This window comes from Hemicordylus capensis, chromosome 9, assembly GCF_027244095.1.
Source record: "Hemicordylus capensis ecotype Gifberg chromosome 9, rHemCap1.1.pri, whole genome shotgun sequence".
NCBI classification, from domain to species: domain Eukaryota; kingdom Metazoa; phylum Chordata; class Lepidosauria; order Squamata; family Cordylidae; genus Hemicordylus; species Hemicordylus capensis.
The window spans coordinates 11,416,469-11,436,029 of record NC_069665.1 but is presented as its reverse complement, the minus strand read 5'-3'; the positions used below and the strand labels follow the sequence as shown (position 1 = coordinate 11,436,029).

Here is a 19,561-nt window from a genome sequence, read left to right as displayed (position 1 = left end):
GATGAAGCCATGCATACAATCACATCAAGATTGTTTGAGCTTCTTTTAGGTGTGTTATTACGAGCACAATCACATCAGTAGTACAGTACAGAAAACAAATGCATCAAAGGATCCAAAAGATGCAGCAACTGCACATGCATAGTAAAGGTAAAGTGTACTGTCGAATCGGTGTCGACTCCTGGTGATCAAAGAGCCCTGTGGTTGTCTTTGGTAGAATACAGGAGGGGTTTACCATTGCTTTCTCTTGCACAAGTACGAGATGATGCCTTTCAGCATCTTCCTATATTGCTGTTGCCCGATATAGGAGTTTCCCATAGTCTAGGAAACATACCAGCAGGGTTTCAAACAGGCAACCTCTGGCTTGCTAGTCAAGTAATCGCCGCGCCATTATGGCACTCTCTACTAAATTTGGAACTAAAACAACAACAAAAAAAGGATAAAGGCTATCCAAGGTATTGGTTCTACTTCAGAAATCAAATCAATCAATTTGGAACACACACACAAACCCAGAGAGAAATCCAGAGGGAAAGCATTTTGGACACACTCCCCATCCTATGAAGCTGTTCTCGCATTCATCCTAACCCAAGATAGGGAAGGGCAGCCTGGGTTGGGCTGTGAGGCCATTCACACAATCAAAAACTAAAGCTATTCTCACGATGACTTAAAAGCGGCCTAGGGGAGCTTAGTCTGCTTTCCAGGGATCGTGGGAACCACTGGGCTCGCAGGTGAGTCCGGTGCTCCCAAGGCGGCTAGCCCACCGAACTACCCCTCCCCTAGGACGAGGTTAACAGAGCGAGTGCTCTGTTAACCTCATCTTTTTGCTCGTGTGTTGCCGCAGCATGCGGTGACATGAGTAGATCCCCGACCGAGAGGATGCAAGCCTCTCGGTCTCTTTGGGATGCCCTGTGCTCGGGGGTCTCTTTGGGAGGCTCGGGGGTCTCTTTGGGATGCCCTGTGCACTCACAAGGGGCATCCTGGAACTTCCGGGGGCCACACGGCTCCCAATCCCCACCACCACTGTCAGCTCTGTGACAGAGCCGGCAGTAGTGTGTGCGTCTGCACAAGCAAGTGGGGCATCCTAGAGAGACCCCCACACCCGGGAGGCTGCTTGCAGCCTCCCAGTCATGGGTTTACTCGTTTGTCACTGCACATCGCGGCAACACACCAGCAAAAAGATGCGGTTAACGGAGCGCTTGCTCCATTAACATTGTCTTAGGGAAGGGATATGTTTGAAGGCTAGCTACCGGGAGTCACGCAGCTTCTGTTGCAGCACACAAATGCCCCAAAGCAGGCTAGGCTCCCCTAGCCTGCTTTTGGGTGATTGTGAGAATCGCCTCACAGTTTCATTATTTGTGGTTGTAGGCATGGAACCTAACCCCCTCGAATAACAAGGTCTGCCTGTATACAGTACACAATTTTTTGAAATGAAAGTGATATAGTAGCGGTTCTTTTGGTGTTGGAGAAATTATGGTGGGCAAAACTTAAGAACAACTTAAGCATTGTCCGTTTTTCAATTACATCTTAGAAAATGAGACTTGTGCTTCCATGTGTATTTCCCCCCCAACTTTTTCTTTCCGACAAATAATCTGCAGGGACAAACTACAGGGACAGAAAACCCAGATCCTCAGGTTAAAATTTGGAAGACTAAACACAAAAAAAATATGGGGAAGAATTATCTGGAAGTGTCTGCTGGCGAGGTGACAGGTCGTGGTGTTCAGCTAGGAAGCAAATTCAATTTAAATCAGTGTGAATTAGAGTTGCCAGTGACAGTTGCTGGCTCTTCAAAACAGTGGAGGAAATTTGAGGGAAGTGAAATGAACTTCTGGTAAGTGTTGTGCAATTTAGCAGGCAGGAGCTGTGCCATAAATGGCCATTGATCAATACCGCACAGATTTCACGTACAGAAAATCTCTAGGTCCGTCTTTCTAACTGGGCAAAGAGACACCTTTTTTAACATGGTGATTCTTCTGATATAGCAGGAGGAAAGTAACTGGCCCTATCCACCCAAAGCACAGTACCTCTAGTGCCTGTTGCTGGTACTTATCTTATGCTTCTTTTTAGGTTCTGAACCTTTTGGGGACATCTTATTCATTCATTCATTCTCTATGTAAACCACTTTGGAAACTTTTGATGAAAAGTGGTATATAAATTATTATTGTTCTAATAGGACCAGAGAGGAACCCTGTTAAAACAACACTAATGTGAACGGCCCCCAGAGTTTTCAGAAATATCTTTACTGCACTTATATGTGACTAATATATGCTCTCATAACTTGCTCTGGTCTGTGGGAGGGGAGCTGGTCTTGTGGTAGCAAGCATGACTTGTCCCCTTTGCTAACCCTGGTTACATATGAATGGGAGACTTTGCGAAGCGGGGTCTGCCTTGGTTACATATGAATGGGAGACTAGAAATGTGAGCACCGTGAGATATTCCCCTCAGGACATGGAGCTGCTCTGGGAACAGCAGAAAGTTCCAAGTCCCCTCCCTGGCATCTCCAAGAAAGGGCTGAGAGCGATTCCTGCCTGCAACCTTGGAGAAGCTGCTGCTGCTGCCAGTCTGTGTGGACAATACTGAGCTAGATGGACCAATGGTCTGACTCAGTATATGACAGCTTCCTATGTTCTTCTAGAGCTTGAGTTCTAGACTAGTTTTGCACAGGCACAAGCCTGCTTGTGCAACAGTTGTACAGCTGTGACAGGACTCATTTGCTTTAATGGGAACATTTGTGCAAGGTTCTATCATGCTATAGAATAGCAATAGCATTCTAGTGAATGACTCCATCTTAGCATTGCTAAACCATCCTCTTGATCTAGTGCAACAGTGCTTGTTCTGCACATGGTTCTTTGATTTGGATGTCAGATTGGAAATGTGCTAATGCATCTATTTCACAAATATAAAGATATATGTATTAAGATGGCAGCAGATAATTTGATCACTTACCATGGTTAAAAGGATTAATCCGGCAATGTTGTCCGTGACTGATAAGATGACATTACTCTGAGTATACATATACTCCATATTTTATTCAAGACTTGTATGGGTAGCAAACATAATGGAACCATTAAGAGTACTTTTATTATAAAACTTACTTATAAAATAATTAAATAGTACACTTTATACTTTGTGGGTTTTTTACACCATAATCCATACTTTTTTTTTTGTAAAACTTTCAGAATTGCTGCCACTTACTTGGGAAGCAAGTGATGAAATAAAAAGGAAAAAAAAGCTATGCATTAATAAATTAATATTTTTACATCAAATAAAAAGGACACCATTCTAGAACAAAATCTTGGCATTTATCGGGTGAGGAAAACACCCCCCCCCCCCTCGAAAGTATCAGCTAAAAATGTTCAGTGTTCAAGACACAGAACATTTACGAGATGAGATATGGTTCTAATAATAATTTCTTAGGGTATCAGAGAATACATGTTTTCTCTCCATTTAAACTGTTGCAAAAGCAACTGTTAATTTTAACTGACCAACATCTACCATTAGTGCTGATGTGGCTACTTTTAGTTTGGAAATGATACTTTACTGTAAGAAACAGTAAAGTTGAGTAATATTCATCAAATGAAGCTGTGGGATGGGTGGAAGCAAAAGAAAAATTGGTCTTTTTAGCCACTCCCCAGAAAATTACAGCAGGACACAAATCTGCCTTGGCCATATCGGTTTTGGCAAAGACATGGGTGCCTTTTCTCCCTCGGTTTGCACATTTACCATTCAGAATCCATTGTGCTCAGATTCCGAAGGATACTCAATCTGCAAATATCAGCAGCACTGGAAAATGATAGCATCAACTAGATCTATTTAACAAGAGCCAATTAACTGGTAGTAGATATATTTCAAATATTTTGTCTACATTTCCAGTAAAGACAAAAATTACTGTGCTTGGTAGCCATATGACTGTAATATGATAGGATACATTTAACCGGCTAGTGGGCTTCAATGTAAATGTCTATCATTTCTTCTTCTGATCCCAGAGGTACAGGGCAAAAGGAGAACGTGAACAATCGCATTTCAAAATGCAAACCTTAGAAATCATACCGATAATTTCTTTCTCATTGTATTATGTAATTATAACAATAATAGTGATAATAATACTTAGCATTTGTATTAGGGATTGTTTTGGGCAGCCATGGGGAGGGGGAGCAGAGAGCGGTAGCTTTAAGAATGAGGCATGCAGGTCCTTACCTGCTCCTCCGCCACCCCGTCGCTGTTCCGATCTCAGCACTGTCCTTCCCAAAAGGCTGTGCACACTGTGTGCATGCTGCCATCACAACACAACCACGTGCAGCCTTTTGGGAAGGATAGTGCTGTGACCGGAACAGCAGCAGAGTGACAAAGGAGCCGGTAAGGACCTGCATGCCTCATTCTTAAAGTTATGGCTTGCCCCCTGCCAAAACATTTCAGATGCGGCCACCTGAATCATTTTGGAGATGATTGGGGCTCACCCCTAATTTGTATAACACTTCCTAGTTTTCAAAGAGCTTTACATGCATTATCCTGTTGGTATTCTTACAACAAACTTTTAAGGCAAGTACTATTATGCCCAGATTGTCAGCTGATGCCGAGAGGGCGCTTAAGATTACATCCTGAGTTAGAGATCAATGCAACTCTAGTGCAATACCTTATTACCGTGCCTCCAGCATGTAGAATTGAATTGCAGTAGTGACCTCCATAGTGACCAAAATGCTTTCCAGTTGCCACATAAATATGGCTCTTTTCATGCCCATTTGTATCTACCATTGTGCCATGTTACTGCTACGTACAACTCAACTATGCTGATCAAGGTTATGGTAAACAGCAATGCCAATGTACATTGGGAGTGTTTGCTTCCAAGCTGGCTTGGGAGATTACCACAACCACCACAGATCATAGGCTTGGATCTAGAGATCCCAATGCATGACTGAAAGACATTTATGTTCTTTCCAGGGGAATATGATTCCTTCTTCCCATCCATTGTCTCCTGAACCCATGCAAAGTGGTTCCAAATTTCCAAATGGTCAGCAGAACTTCAGAGTGGCTTTTGAGGGGAGGAGGAGGAAATCAGGGATCCCATCTGTAATATCAGAAGTGCCTTCCACTTGTGCCATAAGATCATTGGATCCCAGCCATTATGTTGCACTGGCGCAAGAACCACTGAACTAAATAATGATATTTGTTCTTGTATATATTGATAATATTATAATATTAGCAGTATTATCTCAGCAGTAAGTGAAAAGCATCTTGTATCTTAATAGTGCAGCATTATGTATTATGTCTCGCAATGCATCGTTTTACTCCTAAGGGCAGTGAGGAAAAGAAGCCATATTTGAATTCACCATTCTCATTCTGAAAACAAAATCTGGTTCATGTTTTCTGCAGAAAATTCCACTTCTCTGGCAATGCTTGAGCTTCCTTGCTGGGTCTTCATGCCAGAAAACTCAAATTTTACACTTGGAAAACTGGTTTTCACATGCAGCACTCAAGCCAAGATTCTCCAAGAGCTGCAAATATTCAAAACAGAATTCAGTGATAACATGCTGGAAGTTCATAGTATTTTGGAATTCCAGTGGTCATTTGTTTCAGCACTAATGATAATGAGGTACACCAGCAATTGTTTGAGTTTCATGGTTTAGGTGAAACGTGGTATTCTAGTTTGCTCATATCACAACACAATGCTCGAAAGAGCATCCCGTGTGTGTTCTGTTTGGTAGGCACCTCTATGAGTGCCTCTCAAGTGGTTTTTCAATCATGCCTGAGTTACTAATCCAAGTAGAAAGGGCAACAAAGTAAATTTGAAATAATAAAGCACTTGCTTCCCCAGCAGCAAGTGAAAAAGCACCTTTTATCTTGATAGTGCACCGTACGCTCGGGTTATGAATCACATTAGACCTGTGTTCTGTTTGGTGGCAATGCATAATTCCAGCAGCCACTCTTCTTGCTTTGAGCAGTTGTGCTCACAGATGTTGAAATGGCCACCATCTCTCTAGAGTAGGGGTTCCCAACCTTTTTGAACAAGTTAAGTGTAACTCCTCTATCGCAAACAATTACCCGAGGGGGAGAGGGAGAGAAAGAATACAGCTGAACCTCAGTATTCATGGAGCTTCTGTGCTCTGCTATTAGCAGAGATAACAAAACCGCAAATACAGAATTATAATGTCTATGGCATTGTGGGGTTTAGGTTCCTGGTGCATGAACCCCCCCTCATACCCCAAAGGTCCCCCAAATGGCAACATAGGGCCCTACCATGTTCTGTGGGCCTTCAGCAGTCTAGCAATACCCCCCACCCTGGCCAAAAGTCCAAATTTAAAAGCAAAAAATCATAGAAGAATGTCATTTTTTCCCATCAAAATGAGCCACAAGATGGCTCCTCGTCACAAAATGGCAGCTGGAAATGACCTCGGAAGTCATTTCCAGCCATCCTCAACCCATGGATATGCAGAATTAACCCTTTATTTGCTGTTTTTTTACCCACATATACCAAGGCTGGGTTAATTACCCAACCATGGATACGAGAATCCGCCGATAACGAGTCCGCAAATATGGAGGTGCTCCTGTATATGCATACACAAATTTAAATGTTACACTTATGAGACAGGCTACACCAGTCACTGGCTTACATCCAGACTCTATCCAGACTCTACACCAGTCACTGGCTTACATCCAGAACTCTCAGAGTTCTCTAATGAGAACTCTCATTGAAATTAATGGGACAAGTCTACTTGTCCTATTAATTTCAATGGGAATACTCAGTGCTAATTTTCTGAAGTCTGTCAATCAGGTTGAGGAAAGGGGTACACTGAACTTCAGCATGTAGCCAGCCAATCAGGAGCAGAGGAGGAATTATGTGTCCTCTGTAGTGGATACATCACTAAGGATGTGTCGACTTCAAGCAGGTGATTTTCAGTTTGGGAACAAATAGCTGCAACATGGAGAGGCAGGAAACCTCTGAGTACACCCTGGGAGGCTTTCAAGTACCACTAGGATACAAGTACACCCTGTCGGGAACCGCTGCTCTAGACAGTACTGCCATGTTGCAGGTTCTTCATCCTGGGCAAACTAGGAGCATCATGCAAAATGTGCCGATCCAAGATCAGCTATGGATGTTAACAAAGTAGTGTAGTTTTCTTGGCTTCCAACAAGGGACATTGGAAATGACAAATAGACAGAAGACTAAACAATGCCCCCACCTGCTAGTGTTCAATGATACCCTGTGCATTTGGTGAGAATCCAGTCCTTGTACACCCATCATTCATCAAAAGTCGTACCACCACAACTATTGCTCTATGCTATCTGAGTCTCTTCAATTGAAAATGTACAGGGTGTTTGGATCAGGAAGGCAGGCCTTTAATTTCACCATCAACTGAAAGGGAAACTCTTGCCATCAAAGGGTCAAATGGAAACAATTTTTGTCAGTTCTTTCGTGTGCACGATTTGCAGCACTGCTTGCCGTAAAATTTGTGATTGCAGACGCCATGTTGGGGAACCAGATGGCACCAACTGAAGAAGTCCACGCAAGAAGGGTCATCTGCAATGGAAAAATTCTAGATAAGTATATTTAGTTTATAGCACACCTCAGGAATGTTGGAGCTCAGCTATTTTATGACACCTGGGCTGGCTGATATGCAGATTTCATTGCTCCCATTTATGCATAGTCTGCTCAAACGCACAGCATTAAGAATGGAGAAGAGGATTCATGGAAGATCAGCGAGCACTTTCTGTGAGCATGCAGTGCTCCTGAGTGTGACTCCGCAAGCCTGGAAGCCTTCTTCTCAGCAGTTACAGGACCATTTGTGTCAACAGCTATATGTTCATATTGGTGGGATCACTGAATGTATGAACCATCTCCAAGAGGTCTACTTTTTTCATTCTCCTTTTGCAACTTCCTTTGTATTGGTACAACTTCAAGAGCTGGGCCTTTGCAGGGAGGGAATTACCCATTACACAGAAGCGCCAAGGAGCAGATGAATTCCCTCGTTAATGCGCATCTCACCTCAGCAAAGTCATCCATAGAACTCTGTAGGGCAGTCCTCACAATCATTATTAGGACAGGATACTTCTCCTATCCAATTCTGGAGCCGTCCGCATTTCCAGTATTTGAATATGTGTTTGAGAAAAGTAAGATCAGAAGCAGAGAACTTGTTTGTCAGAAGCTGGGACAAAGTCCCAGTTGGGTAGGACAAGCACACCTTACCAGATTCCAACCCCAGCTTCGGAACCAGGTAAGAGGAAAAGTTTTCCTACCCAGCTGGGGCTTGACAGAGGAGCAAGATCCTCACCTCCGACCTTACTTTTGTCTAACACAGATCAAATATTGGTGGCGCGTTGGGACTCCCGGACAAGGTAAGAGAAGCCTCCTACCATAATAATAACTGGGAGAACAGCCCTCATACCTGTTTGAATGAAGTTTGGAGAAGATCATCCCTATACTTAAACCGTTACCATTATTTGAAGAACAAATGAGGAAAAGGTTTCTGGTTTTTTTAAAAGATTGCCCTTCCCTTCTATGCACATGAAACGGCTTCCCCCATAATGCCAGCTGAGTCTTCTCTTCCTTCCCATGAATTGTACCCCTTGTTCAGCTGGGTCTCCCCTGGTTTGCATTTAAATGGGAGATCACATGTGAGCAATGTAAGATATTCCTCTCAGGGGTTGGGGCCACTCTGGGAAGAGTATCTGTATGCTTGCATGTAGAAGTTCCAAGTTTCCTCCTTGGTATCTCCAAGATAAGGCTGAGAGAGACTCCTGCTTGCAACCTTGGAGAAGCTGCAGCCAGTCTGTGTAGACAGTACTGAGCTAGATGGACCAAGGGTCTGACTCGGTACAAGACAGCTTCCTATGTTCACTTTATCTCACGTGGGATCATCTGGTTGCTCAGACTCCCACTTTTTATCGAACAGAAATACATTTTAAAATTCATGCTTTCTGTGAGCACAGCCTTCATGCTAGGGACTCTTAAATAACTGCAGAGGCTCCTGCAAGATTATGAATAGCCAGCAATGTTACTTCGTGACCAGCAGAGAACCCACAGAGGGCTGATGGGAGAGAGGGAAGCAAGAGGCCCTCCATGTGCAGAGGAGAGAATGGATTGTGTCCCACATTTCATTAATTTCTGTATATTGCATTTTTAATGCAGTGATCAGTTGGATTAAAATATCACATAGCGAGTTCTGTGGTTTGGTCATAGCTGATTTATGCTTTACATTTTGTACTTAAAGGGAATAGCAATGAATCATATAGATGCTCTATAAATAATTTTTTTAAAAGAAAGAGAATTAAAACACCAAAGTGAGTCTAGGAAAGATTTACAGGCATCCAGCTATTATAAGAACATGGGAAAGCATTCCGGTATAACCTCAGAACTACTGCGGGAGTACATAATAAAGGAAATTGATGTGGATTTTAATACAGACAAAAATCCCAGTTGCCAATTCTTTATGCTTTCTGATCAAAGTCATAACATGGATGGCACAGATGGAAGTGCTCTCATTTGTAAAATTCAGACATTCACATCTTCACATAATATGTAGACTACCAGCTCTTGCCCCAAATCTCCAAGAAGTTATTCTGTGACTTTAATTGCTTAGTGGCAGAGAACAGTTTGGCTGTTACAGCTTTCCCCGAAGTGGAGCTGCATTGGTGGGCTATCCCACATGTGCTGAATTTCTCCAGCCGTGCATCTGTTAAGGACACAGGAGCACCCCATGGGACAGGATATTGGCAACTCCAACAATTCTCTAGCCCCCACACTGTTTCCATCCAGTTTCATTATGTTAGAGAAACAAGGCTGAGTTCCTACAGTTTTGGGTCAATCGCAGTTTGCATGACTTTTGCTTTCCACTCTAAGTGAACCAAGTTGACTTATGGGCTTAAATTGGAAATGAGGAAAAATGAGCAGAGGAGCAGACCCAGCTTGTCAAGGGGAGCATGTTAACTCTCCTGAAAGGCTCATTTCTTTCCCGTGATCTCTCCCCAATGACTCACCGAGCTGGAACTATGTGGTGGGTAATTGAGAGTGATTGGCTTCAATACAGATCTAACACAGCTGGCCCCATTCACTGGTGGAGACAGAGACTTAGAGCATGGTGGAGAGATAATTGATCTCCAGAGCCTGAAGACCTAGTTACAGTAAAGTCAAAAGGACTTCTACAGCTGCAGGGAGGGGGAAGGGAGAAGGCAGCAACGAAATGAATAACAGACACTGGATAAGAAATACAGCTAGAAGGGGGAAAGGTACTGTAGCAGCACAGAAAGTGGGTATTGTTTGAATGGTGCAAATATTGAGGCACTTCACACCACACGTGTGAAGCACCACAAAACGTGTGAAGACACGACACAACACAACACAAGTGAAGTGCCTGAGGGGATTCTGTGAGGAGAGCGGGCTTAGCCGATGAGCAGCCACTAGTAGCTAGGCAGCTGGATAGGCCACCCACATGACTGCCGGATCCATCACGGAGACAGGAGGGGCTGCGGAGCTTGGGGGCCACACAGCCCCCAGAAGTTCCAGGATGTCCTGCGTGAGTGCGCGGGTCATCCTGGAGAGACCCCCAAGCCCAGGAGTCTAATCATGTGTTGCCGCATGCCATGGTGATACATGAGCAACAAAATGAGGTTAACGGAGCGCTCACGCCGTTAACATCATTAAGGGGAGGGTGGTTTAGGCAGGTTAGCTGCCTTGGGAGCACCAGGCTCGGGCGGTTCCCACGACCACTGGAAAGCAGGCTAAGTTCCCTTAGCCCGCTTTCTAGTGATCGTGAGAATAGCTTCGTTAAGTATGGGTGAAACCAGTCCAGAAGATTCTAAGAAATAATCAGCTCCTGGGGATTCTAGGGGCAGATTTCCATTTTTTAAAAAATCTGGGGAAATGATATTTTGGGTGGAATTGTAACTGATTTCTTCAAGTGGTTGTCTGCACAGTCACACCAGTGGGATCTGTGTCTGCACAGAGAAACTTTGGAAAATTCTAGAGCAGAACCAACAGGATCTGGCAGTTGGGAAAGAAGGCAGGAAACGGGATGGCAAAGATGACCACTCAACCATATGGATCAGCAAAGTATCTTCCTTCCCTTTGGTTCTGTGCAGTCACACTAATGAGAGACTAGTGAACTGACCAACTTGGTGTCATCACACAAGGAATCCCTGAAGAGTGGAACATCCAGAAGTGACATCAGCATAGTCCTTTGTTTAAGTCAAGGATGGGGGGCACACAGTCACTCTGCAGGCAGTGCCACACCTACCTGATTTTGGCACCCGGACTGCCACTGCCAGAAGACACCCCACAGACACCCCTGCTGCAATGCCCCCCTCTGCTGCCATGAGATCTGGCCATGCTGAACCATGGCTTTTCTGTACTTTTAGCTATGAAGCATGGGGGTGGGGGTGAGCTGAGCAGGTCTCCCCCCCCCCCAACGTGGTGGCAGTGGCGGTGGGCAGAGTGGCTACTGGGCCTGTCCATCTGGCCCAGTGGCCCTCAAAAACTGTGAGGTGTTCCAATAGATCGCTGCAAGCCCATGACGTGAATTGAGGAAAAACCAAGATAGGAGGGGAAATGGACGAACCACCTTGGTATATGTTTTATGAAAGGTGGTATACAAACCAACCAACTAATCGGGTAGAGGAGGGTCCAGACCATGGTGACACTGATCTGCAATCTCCAATGGGTGTCCCTCCTGATACAGAAGTCAAAAGGTTGTCACTGAGAGGAGGTGGGCACCACCCATGGAACATTAGATCTAGGATGGCTTGGGGCAGAGACCACTCACGCCCCACAGAGCCCAACCTGCTGATGGCATTAGTGACGGAATTCAGATCATCCACTGGATTGCTATAAGAGCATTGTCAGCTATGCACCAGTTGCTGTGAAGTAAAGGTTGGCAGCACAGGAAGCAACAGCACAGCAGGCAACCAGAGCTGGATGGGACTGCAGGGATCGGGGGCTGCCTGGGCCCCAGAAGTCCCAAAATGCCCTGTGCAAGTGCACGGGGCATTCTGGGGAGACCCCTGAGGCCGGGAGGCTTGTTGTAGCTTTCTGGTCGGGGTTTTCCTCGCAAGTCATCAAGGCGTGGAGCCACACCGATGCACGATAAAAAAACCGGGGTTAGCGGAGCGTTAACCTCGTTTAAGGCAGGGGGAATTTTGGCGGGCTAGCCCCTGTTGAACCACGATGGAGGAAAACCGGGCTCTGCTCCCTTAGCTCAGTTGTCCTCCATTGTGTGAAGAGCCTCAAAAATTGTGTTCTACCCAGGTTTGGGAGCTGTGTGCTCTCCCAGTTTTTGGTTGTGTGGAAACAAGGTAGGAGGAAAAGCTGGGTAGAAATGATTGAGGCTCTATACAAGAGCTGTGTGTAGAGTCTAACCAGGCTCTGTGGGGAGAGTATTGTCCTGAAGATCTTGATGACCCTGGAGGTTAGTTGTTGCATTTCGATGCCAGTTATCAAGTGAGGTACATGCACATGTAAAACGATGCAGCCTTTCAATTTTGGCCCTCCTGCAGATGTCGGCCTACAATTCCCATAACCCCTGGCTCTTGGCCACTGTGGCTGGGGATTATGGGAGTTTTGGTTCAAAAACAGCTGTGGGGGCTAAGCTGAGCAGGGCTGGCCTAGGATTTGAGTCTAAGAGAAGCTGAAAGACACTAGTGTTTATGGCACGCCTGCTTAATAAATCACTGACAACGAGGGCTACAATGCACCTTGTAGGACTCGCCAAGGCAGAAGAGAGAAGAATTGTGGTCATCAGAGGATGGAAGCTTCACCTTGCAGGAATGGGCAGTCATTGTGTCATCACAGATGTGCACTGTCCAGGAAGCACCTGGGACTGTATAGCAAGTAGACCTAACTCCTTGAAAGGAAAACAAATTGGGATACAAAGTCCTCCAAAGAGAACAGAAAAGAAAAAGAGAAAAGGCCCGATTAAGGCCAAAGTTATTTAGAGCTTCCCCCCCAAGCAGCTGCTCACACAGCAGTGAGACAAAAGCTGAACAGGAAGGTGTTTTCCCCACTCCTTTGGATGGGGATCCCTTCCTTCAGAGAGAGAAGTGACTCTCTGGCTCAAGCCTACAATTTCTGAAGTTGCTCTGTGCAGGTGCACATCTCACTGGAGTGACTGCACAGAGACCACAAAGAAGAACCCTATGCAAGAATTCGTTCTTCTGCCCAACTAAAAGTCAGTTGCTTCTCGTGGAAGGTTCTTTCACATATGGATGCTCATCAGCTGATGACTTGCTATTCTGAATGAGCCATTACAGATCTAACACCATAGAGAGAAGGGAGACCACATGGGAGAACTGTAAGGAATTCCCTTTAGGGATAGGGCTAGTCTGGGAACACTGCATGCAAAGGGTTCTAAGTTCCCTCTCTGGCAGCATCTCCAAGATAAGGCTGAGAAAGACTCCTGCCTGCAACCTTGGAGAAGCCGCAGCCAGTCTGTGCAGACCATACTGAGCTAGTTGGATCCAAGTTCTGACTTGGTATATGGCAGCTACCTATGTCCTCATGTTCCTTTCATATCACCCAGTATCGTCCTGAAGATCTTGATGTTCCTGGAGGTTAGTTGTTGCATTCAGGTGCCAGTCATCAAGTGAGGTACATGCACATGTAAAGCAATGCAGCCTTTCTGACTACTATTGCAGGTTTTCCACACTTTGTCCATGTTTTGTCTTCATTTGCCTGGCGCTCTGGTGGGATTGCCTAGCTTTCAAATTTGACCATTCAGCTCTCACTAGTTCTAAGAAACCAGGGATGCAGCTCTGTTCTGCCACACCTTTACTTAAAGGGGGCCCTTGTTACCTTTCTTCTCCGGAGCCAAGCAGAAGTTAGTGTTGCAGGCTCTTGACATTGCTGGCTTCTGATGGGGCAGACACCCCGCCACCGGCTGACCCTGTCGAAGGCACTGCACAGTCCGTGTCTGCACTCCTCCACCACACGTCACCGTGCACTGAAAAGGGGCAGGAATAAGAGGTTATATCCCATGTTTCTTTCCAACTTCCAAAAATCACAATCATAAGAACATAAGAAAAATCTTGCTGGATCAGGCCAAAGGCCCAGCTAGTCCAGCATCCTGCTTCATGCACTGGCCAATCAGATGCATCTGGGGAGCCTGCAATTGGGAGAAAGAGGGCAATGGCCCCTCCCATCAGATCACCTCAAAGGTAAAGTGTGCCAGCAAGTAGATTTCAACTCCTGGCGCCCAAAGAGCCCTGTGGTTGTTTTTGGTATAATATAGGAGGGGTTTACCATTGCCTCCTCCCGCACAGTATGAGATGATGCATTTCAGCATCCTTAGATCACCTCAGTTTCCAAGGTGACTGAAATTTATTTATTTTATTTATTTATCATATTTTTATACCGCCTGATGTGTACATCTCTAGGTGGTGTACAAAATTTGAAATATTTAAAAGCCACAGAGTACAATACACGACACAATAAAAACAATAGAATAAAATATTTATTCAACCAAGTTTTTAAAATTATTAACATTAATTCTAATTAAAAGCCTGCAAAAACAGGAAGGTCTTGAGGTTCTTCCTGAAAACAAACAGAGAAGGAGATGCTCTTATTTCAGCAGGGAGCATATTCCAAAGCCCTGGGGCAGCCACAGACAAAGCCCAGTTCTGGGTTGCCACCAAACGAGCCAGTGGCAACCATAACCAGACCTCTCCAGAAGATCGTAACAGGCAACAGGGTTTATGACAAAGGAGGCACTCTCTTAAATAGCCTGGACCCATGCCGTTAAGGATTGACATTATCATGAAATTGACATTTTGTCCTTCCAGTGTAAAAAAGATGGCACTAAGAGCCTTATGTCCATGTTCTGTCCAACACATGTGCAATCTGTATACAGTGTTCACATAGAGTTATTCACACATTGTTCAGCATGTGAACAGTAGGACACTTCCTGCATTTGTCAGTCTGTACCTAGTTTCACTTTTAAAATGAACACATGTAGAGTCATTCACACAAAAACAATATGCATGTCCAGACATCGGTACACCATATCTGAGTAGGGCTAAGGACTGAGGCTTTTCTGTGGTGGGACCTGAGAGAGGCTTACATATGTGATCTGTATATTCCTAGTGTGCTAGAGTTGTAATTGCATTATCGGTTTTCATTGCAATTTTTTATTGGGTTGTTTTAGATATTGTTTTGTTTGTCGCACTGTGAACCACCCTGAGAAGAGCCGGCCTTGTGGTAGCAAGCATGACTTGTCCCCTTAGCTAAGCAGGGTCTGCCTTGGTTGCGTATGAAATGGAGACTAGAAGTGTGAGCACTGTCAGATATTCCCTTAAGGGATGGAGCAGAAGGTTCCAAGTTCCCTCTCTGGCATCTCCAACATAGGGCTGAGAGAGATTCCTGCCTGCAACCTTGGAGAAGCCGCTGCCAGTCTGTGAAGACAATACTGAGCTAGATAGACCAATGGTCTGACTCAGTAGATGGCAGCTTCCTATGTTCCTAAGTTCCTATCTGGCCATAGGGCAGAAAGCAATCTGAATGAGTGTATGAGGCTCTACACATGATCAGTGTGTAGGACCCAGTGGTTCTCATGGGGAGGAGGGGATCGGGCTGGGCTCCCTTAGCCTGGTTTCCCCCCATTGTGAGAATAGCCTCAGTGAATGAAATGAATGACAAGGTTGTGTCCTAACATCCACCTTGCCACTTTTTGTCATGGCAGGAAGCAGGAAAAGGGTTGCATGGGATGATTAGGGTCTTGAAAATTAGGAATGGCAAGATAAGACCAACAGGCATGTAGAGAAGAGATCGCTACTAGCAGTCTTTCTAATCCTCCAGCTGGCTTGGGGCTATGGAGTGTGTAGTGGTCCGGTCCTATAAACAGTTCAAATATTCAGTGATTGGGGAAACTCTTCACAGAGTCTGCATAGTACAAGCTTCCATCAGGCATGCATCATTACGTATGACCAGAGACAGATGTGCGTCCATCTATCTATCCATTTTCTAAACCCAGCATGACTGGGGGAATCTCCAGTGAGTGAGTGTGTGATCTATCCTTAACAGAAGTCCGCCTGAACTCACTTTCAAGTGGACACATTCTGTGTAAGCAACACTCTGACTGAGAGCAGATCTTTACTTCACAGATCCCAGAGATCAATATAAAAGCCAGATTTGAAAAGCCACAAATACTGATCTTCAATTGCTTACAGCCAAATCTTGACAACAACCCACAATAGGTGCTTAAGTGGGGACGTCTGCTTAAAGGATAAGCACTTGAAAGTGTTATGTATACATTTATTTTTGGAGTGTATCTCCCAACACATGGCATCATGGAGCCCCCAGGGTGATTAGAAAAGAGGCTATTCTGTGCAGGGGAAAATGCAACTATAATGGGGGGCGGGCAGAGTGGGGAGGAACATAGGAAGCTGCCATCTACTGAGTCATACCATTGGTCTATCTAACTCAGTATTGTCTTCACAGACTGGCAGTGGCCTTTCCAAGGTTTAGGCAGGAATTCTCTCAGCCCTATCTTGGAGATGCTCCCAGGGAGGGAACTTGAAACCTTCTGCTCTTCCCAGAGTGACTCCATCCTGAGGGGAAAATCTTAACAGTGCTCACATTTCTAGTCGCCCATTCATATGAAACCAGGGCAGACTCTGCTTAGCTAAGGGGTCAAGTCATGCTTGCTACCACAAGACCAGCTCTTTTCTCTAAGGAGAGGGAAGAAACCCTATTTCCTTCCATCAAGAAAACGGTGAAGCATCATCAGTTATGTGAATCTTTCCATCTACGAGCATCATGTCCCCAAGACAAAAACCATAACTTTCATCTGATTATGAAAGTTAAGGATCCAAAACTGCATGTATGTGCTATTCAAGGGGCAATTAACTTAGGGGTATGTGACTCATACAGTATGTCAGCTCCAAAATACAGAAGCTTGTTTGCAAGATTGTGGAACAAATGCAGACTGATCCAGTAATCAATCACCCTCTTTAAGGAATTCCAGACAGTCTCCAGCTCCCTAAGGACATTGTGCAGTAAGATTTGTAACAGTTCAACCACAGTGCAGCCCTCAGAAGAATGGGATGGAAAGGACCATGAAACACAGCATGGCTGCAGCCGCAGGAAGATGATTATGCAAGTGACTATAATCTGTTTCCAGACAACTGAAGCAGTCGTGCCAATCTGATCCTGCTGAAACTATTAGTTCATCAATAGGACTTGCTGTTTTGCAGCTGATGTGCACACATCACAGTAATGAGACGGTCAGTGGACAGGACAAAGATGCAGAAAGAGGAAAAGGATTGAAGATGGATTCCTTAGGAATGCAGAGAGAGTTAGTATAATAGGTCTTGCTGAGTGGTTTTGTTTTTTTTTAATTTATTGTCATTTTTTGATTCAGAGACAATTGTGAAAGATATAACCTTCAATTATAGCTCAATTAAATAAACCAGGTTATCCAATATAACGACAATAGAATCAAAAATAGGTCCCAGAGCCCACCCCAGAAGACATGAATGCTATTCCAGGAACCTGTAATAGATTAACTCAGGGCTGATTTAAATGTGCAGAAATAATACTTAGTGCAGACTGCAGGAGGGGGGCAAAAGCTTCTCCGCATTAAGAAATTGAAAACAAACAGATCAGTCTCCTCAAGAGGGCGAGTTTCCATATGCAAGCAATCTGTTTACATGATCCAAATCCCATTGTCAAATGCTACTGTAAATACCAAATGTCAAATGCTACTAAAGATGGCGTCCACACGTGCTCAGATGCCATTTCCTGCTGGGAACAGGGAACTTCCTGTTCCTAAGCAAATGCAGCCAGCAATCAGAGAGCATGGATGCTTCACACAAACAGTGCCGCTCTGGAGTGGCGCGGAGCACTGGAGCAGCAAGGGAGGGGCAGGTAACGCCGGCCTTACTCCTCTTAAAGTGCCCGCTCTCCACTGCCCCAGATGTGCACAAAACACTTCATGCACATCCCTAATTTATGATGTGACAAATGAGTGTAGAGGGAAAGGAGGGAGCAATTTTTGCTGCTCTCTACTCCCCCCAAGAGGACTTTTTAGCTTCTGAAATATGTCCTTGAGAGTTGTGCAGCCCTCAGGGGCATATTTATGGAGCTAAGAAGCACTCCCCCCATCCCTCCTCACATGTCTGCCTGCTCAGCAATGCTCTGAGCTGAACTCCGAGACAGCGTTTCTGCAGCAACACTGCTCTCTGCTACCCTACCAATAGTGCTGTACAGAATGTGAGCCAATGGCTATCAGCAAAAGTGTAGCAAGGTTGGTTTGCTCTGGGACAAATGGTGAAGATGGGTCCTGTAGGATTCCTGCCAAAGATATGCTTCCTCCACTACCATATCTTTGTTGCAGAAGAACTGCAAGGACATGACTTGCTGCTATGCAAATAAGATCACACTCTACACATACTGGATAACCTCGTGATTCACAGGGGTTCCGTTCCTCGCCTACTACCATGAGTAATGAGGCATTACGTCCAGTTACGGTTGCCACCAGCTCATCTGGACCGGCCTTTTTCTGTGGCTGCTCTAGGGCTTTGGAATAGGCTCCTCACTGTAATAAGAGCATCTCCTTCTCTGTTTGTTTTCAGGAAGACCCTCAAGACTTTCCTGTTCTCATAAGCTTTTAATTAGAATTTTAATAATTTGTTTTATATTGTTATTATTGTGTTTTATGTATTTTAACTATGATTTTTAATATTTAAATGTGTACACTGCCAAGAGATTTACATATCAGGTGGTATAAAAATATAATAAATATTCGTATTTACCCACTCGTATGGGTTCCAGGATGGAAGGAAAGTGCCTAAAGGGGTTGGGGAGAACCGTAAAAGCACAAAATTATGTACTGTACCATGCTCCATGTACCCAGGATGTGTCCAGAAATACCCCCAAAGCCATAAATGGCTCTGACAGACAAGATGGCAGCTGGAAGTGACCTCTATGTTCACTTCTGCCTCTCTAGGAACTGCAGATACGTGGTTTTTGACCCTTTCATATCCACAGATACTGAAAATGGGTGTAAATCAGAAACCCCACAGATACGCGGAACCACAAATAGTGGTTCCGCAAATAATGAGGTTCTATGGTATAGACAGTTTTGCACAGGCACACTTGAGTTCATGCATTTCCCTGCCTCTAGTAAGAAGCCATCAGCGTGCCAATGAGTCAGGGAGATGAGAACGGAGAAGTGAAGAGTGAATTGTTGCCCAGCTGGAGGCCTCCCTCCCTCCCTCCAGTGCCTAAGGAATAATGTCCCCACGCCTTGAAGAGATGGGTCCAGAATGGCTGCTTCAGATCCCTGTCAGATCTTGGATTACCTGCTGCCAAGGTGAAGAGTACCATCCTGACACCCTGTTATACACGTGATGCAAAGGACATGCTCCCCAGTTGCAGACCTCTTCCAGTTCAATGTTTAGCTGTTTCAGATTTCGACATCGCCGCTGTGGGAAAGTGATCAATTTGCCATTGATGCTTTTCTCGCTGCATTGCATCTCCCGCCTCCTTAAGCCTGGACCACAGGTGGCTGAGCACTGCAGAGGGCAAAAGAAGTGAGTGGGGGGGGCGGAGAATCAGCAACAAGCTATTGAAGAACATCATTTGGTT

The 19,561-nt window shown here is 44.9% G+C and overlaps 1 protein-coding gene across 1 annotated transcript in view; it reads right to left on the bottom strand.

The window, feature by feature from the left end:
* Positions 1-3,004: 3,004 nt before the first annotated feature.
* Positions 3,005-19,561, bottom strand: part of ADAMTS18 (ADAM metallopeptidase with thrombospondin type 1 motif 18) — a 159,134-nt gene continuing 142,577 nt past the window's right edge. Inside the window, exons 21-23 of the mRNA XM_053271592.1 lie at positions 19,276-19,488; positions 13,772-13,919; positions 3,005-7,510 (exon numbers count right to left, since the gene is read on the bottom strand). Coding sequence (XP_053127567.1) covers positions 7,395-7,510; positions 13,772-13,919; positions 19,276-19,488 — 477 coding nt within the window. The 3' untranslated portion in view covers positions 3,005-7,394. The remainder of the gene's footprint in view (positions 7,511-13,771; positions 13,920-19,275; positions 19,489-19,561) is intronic.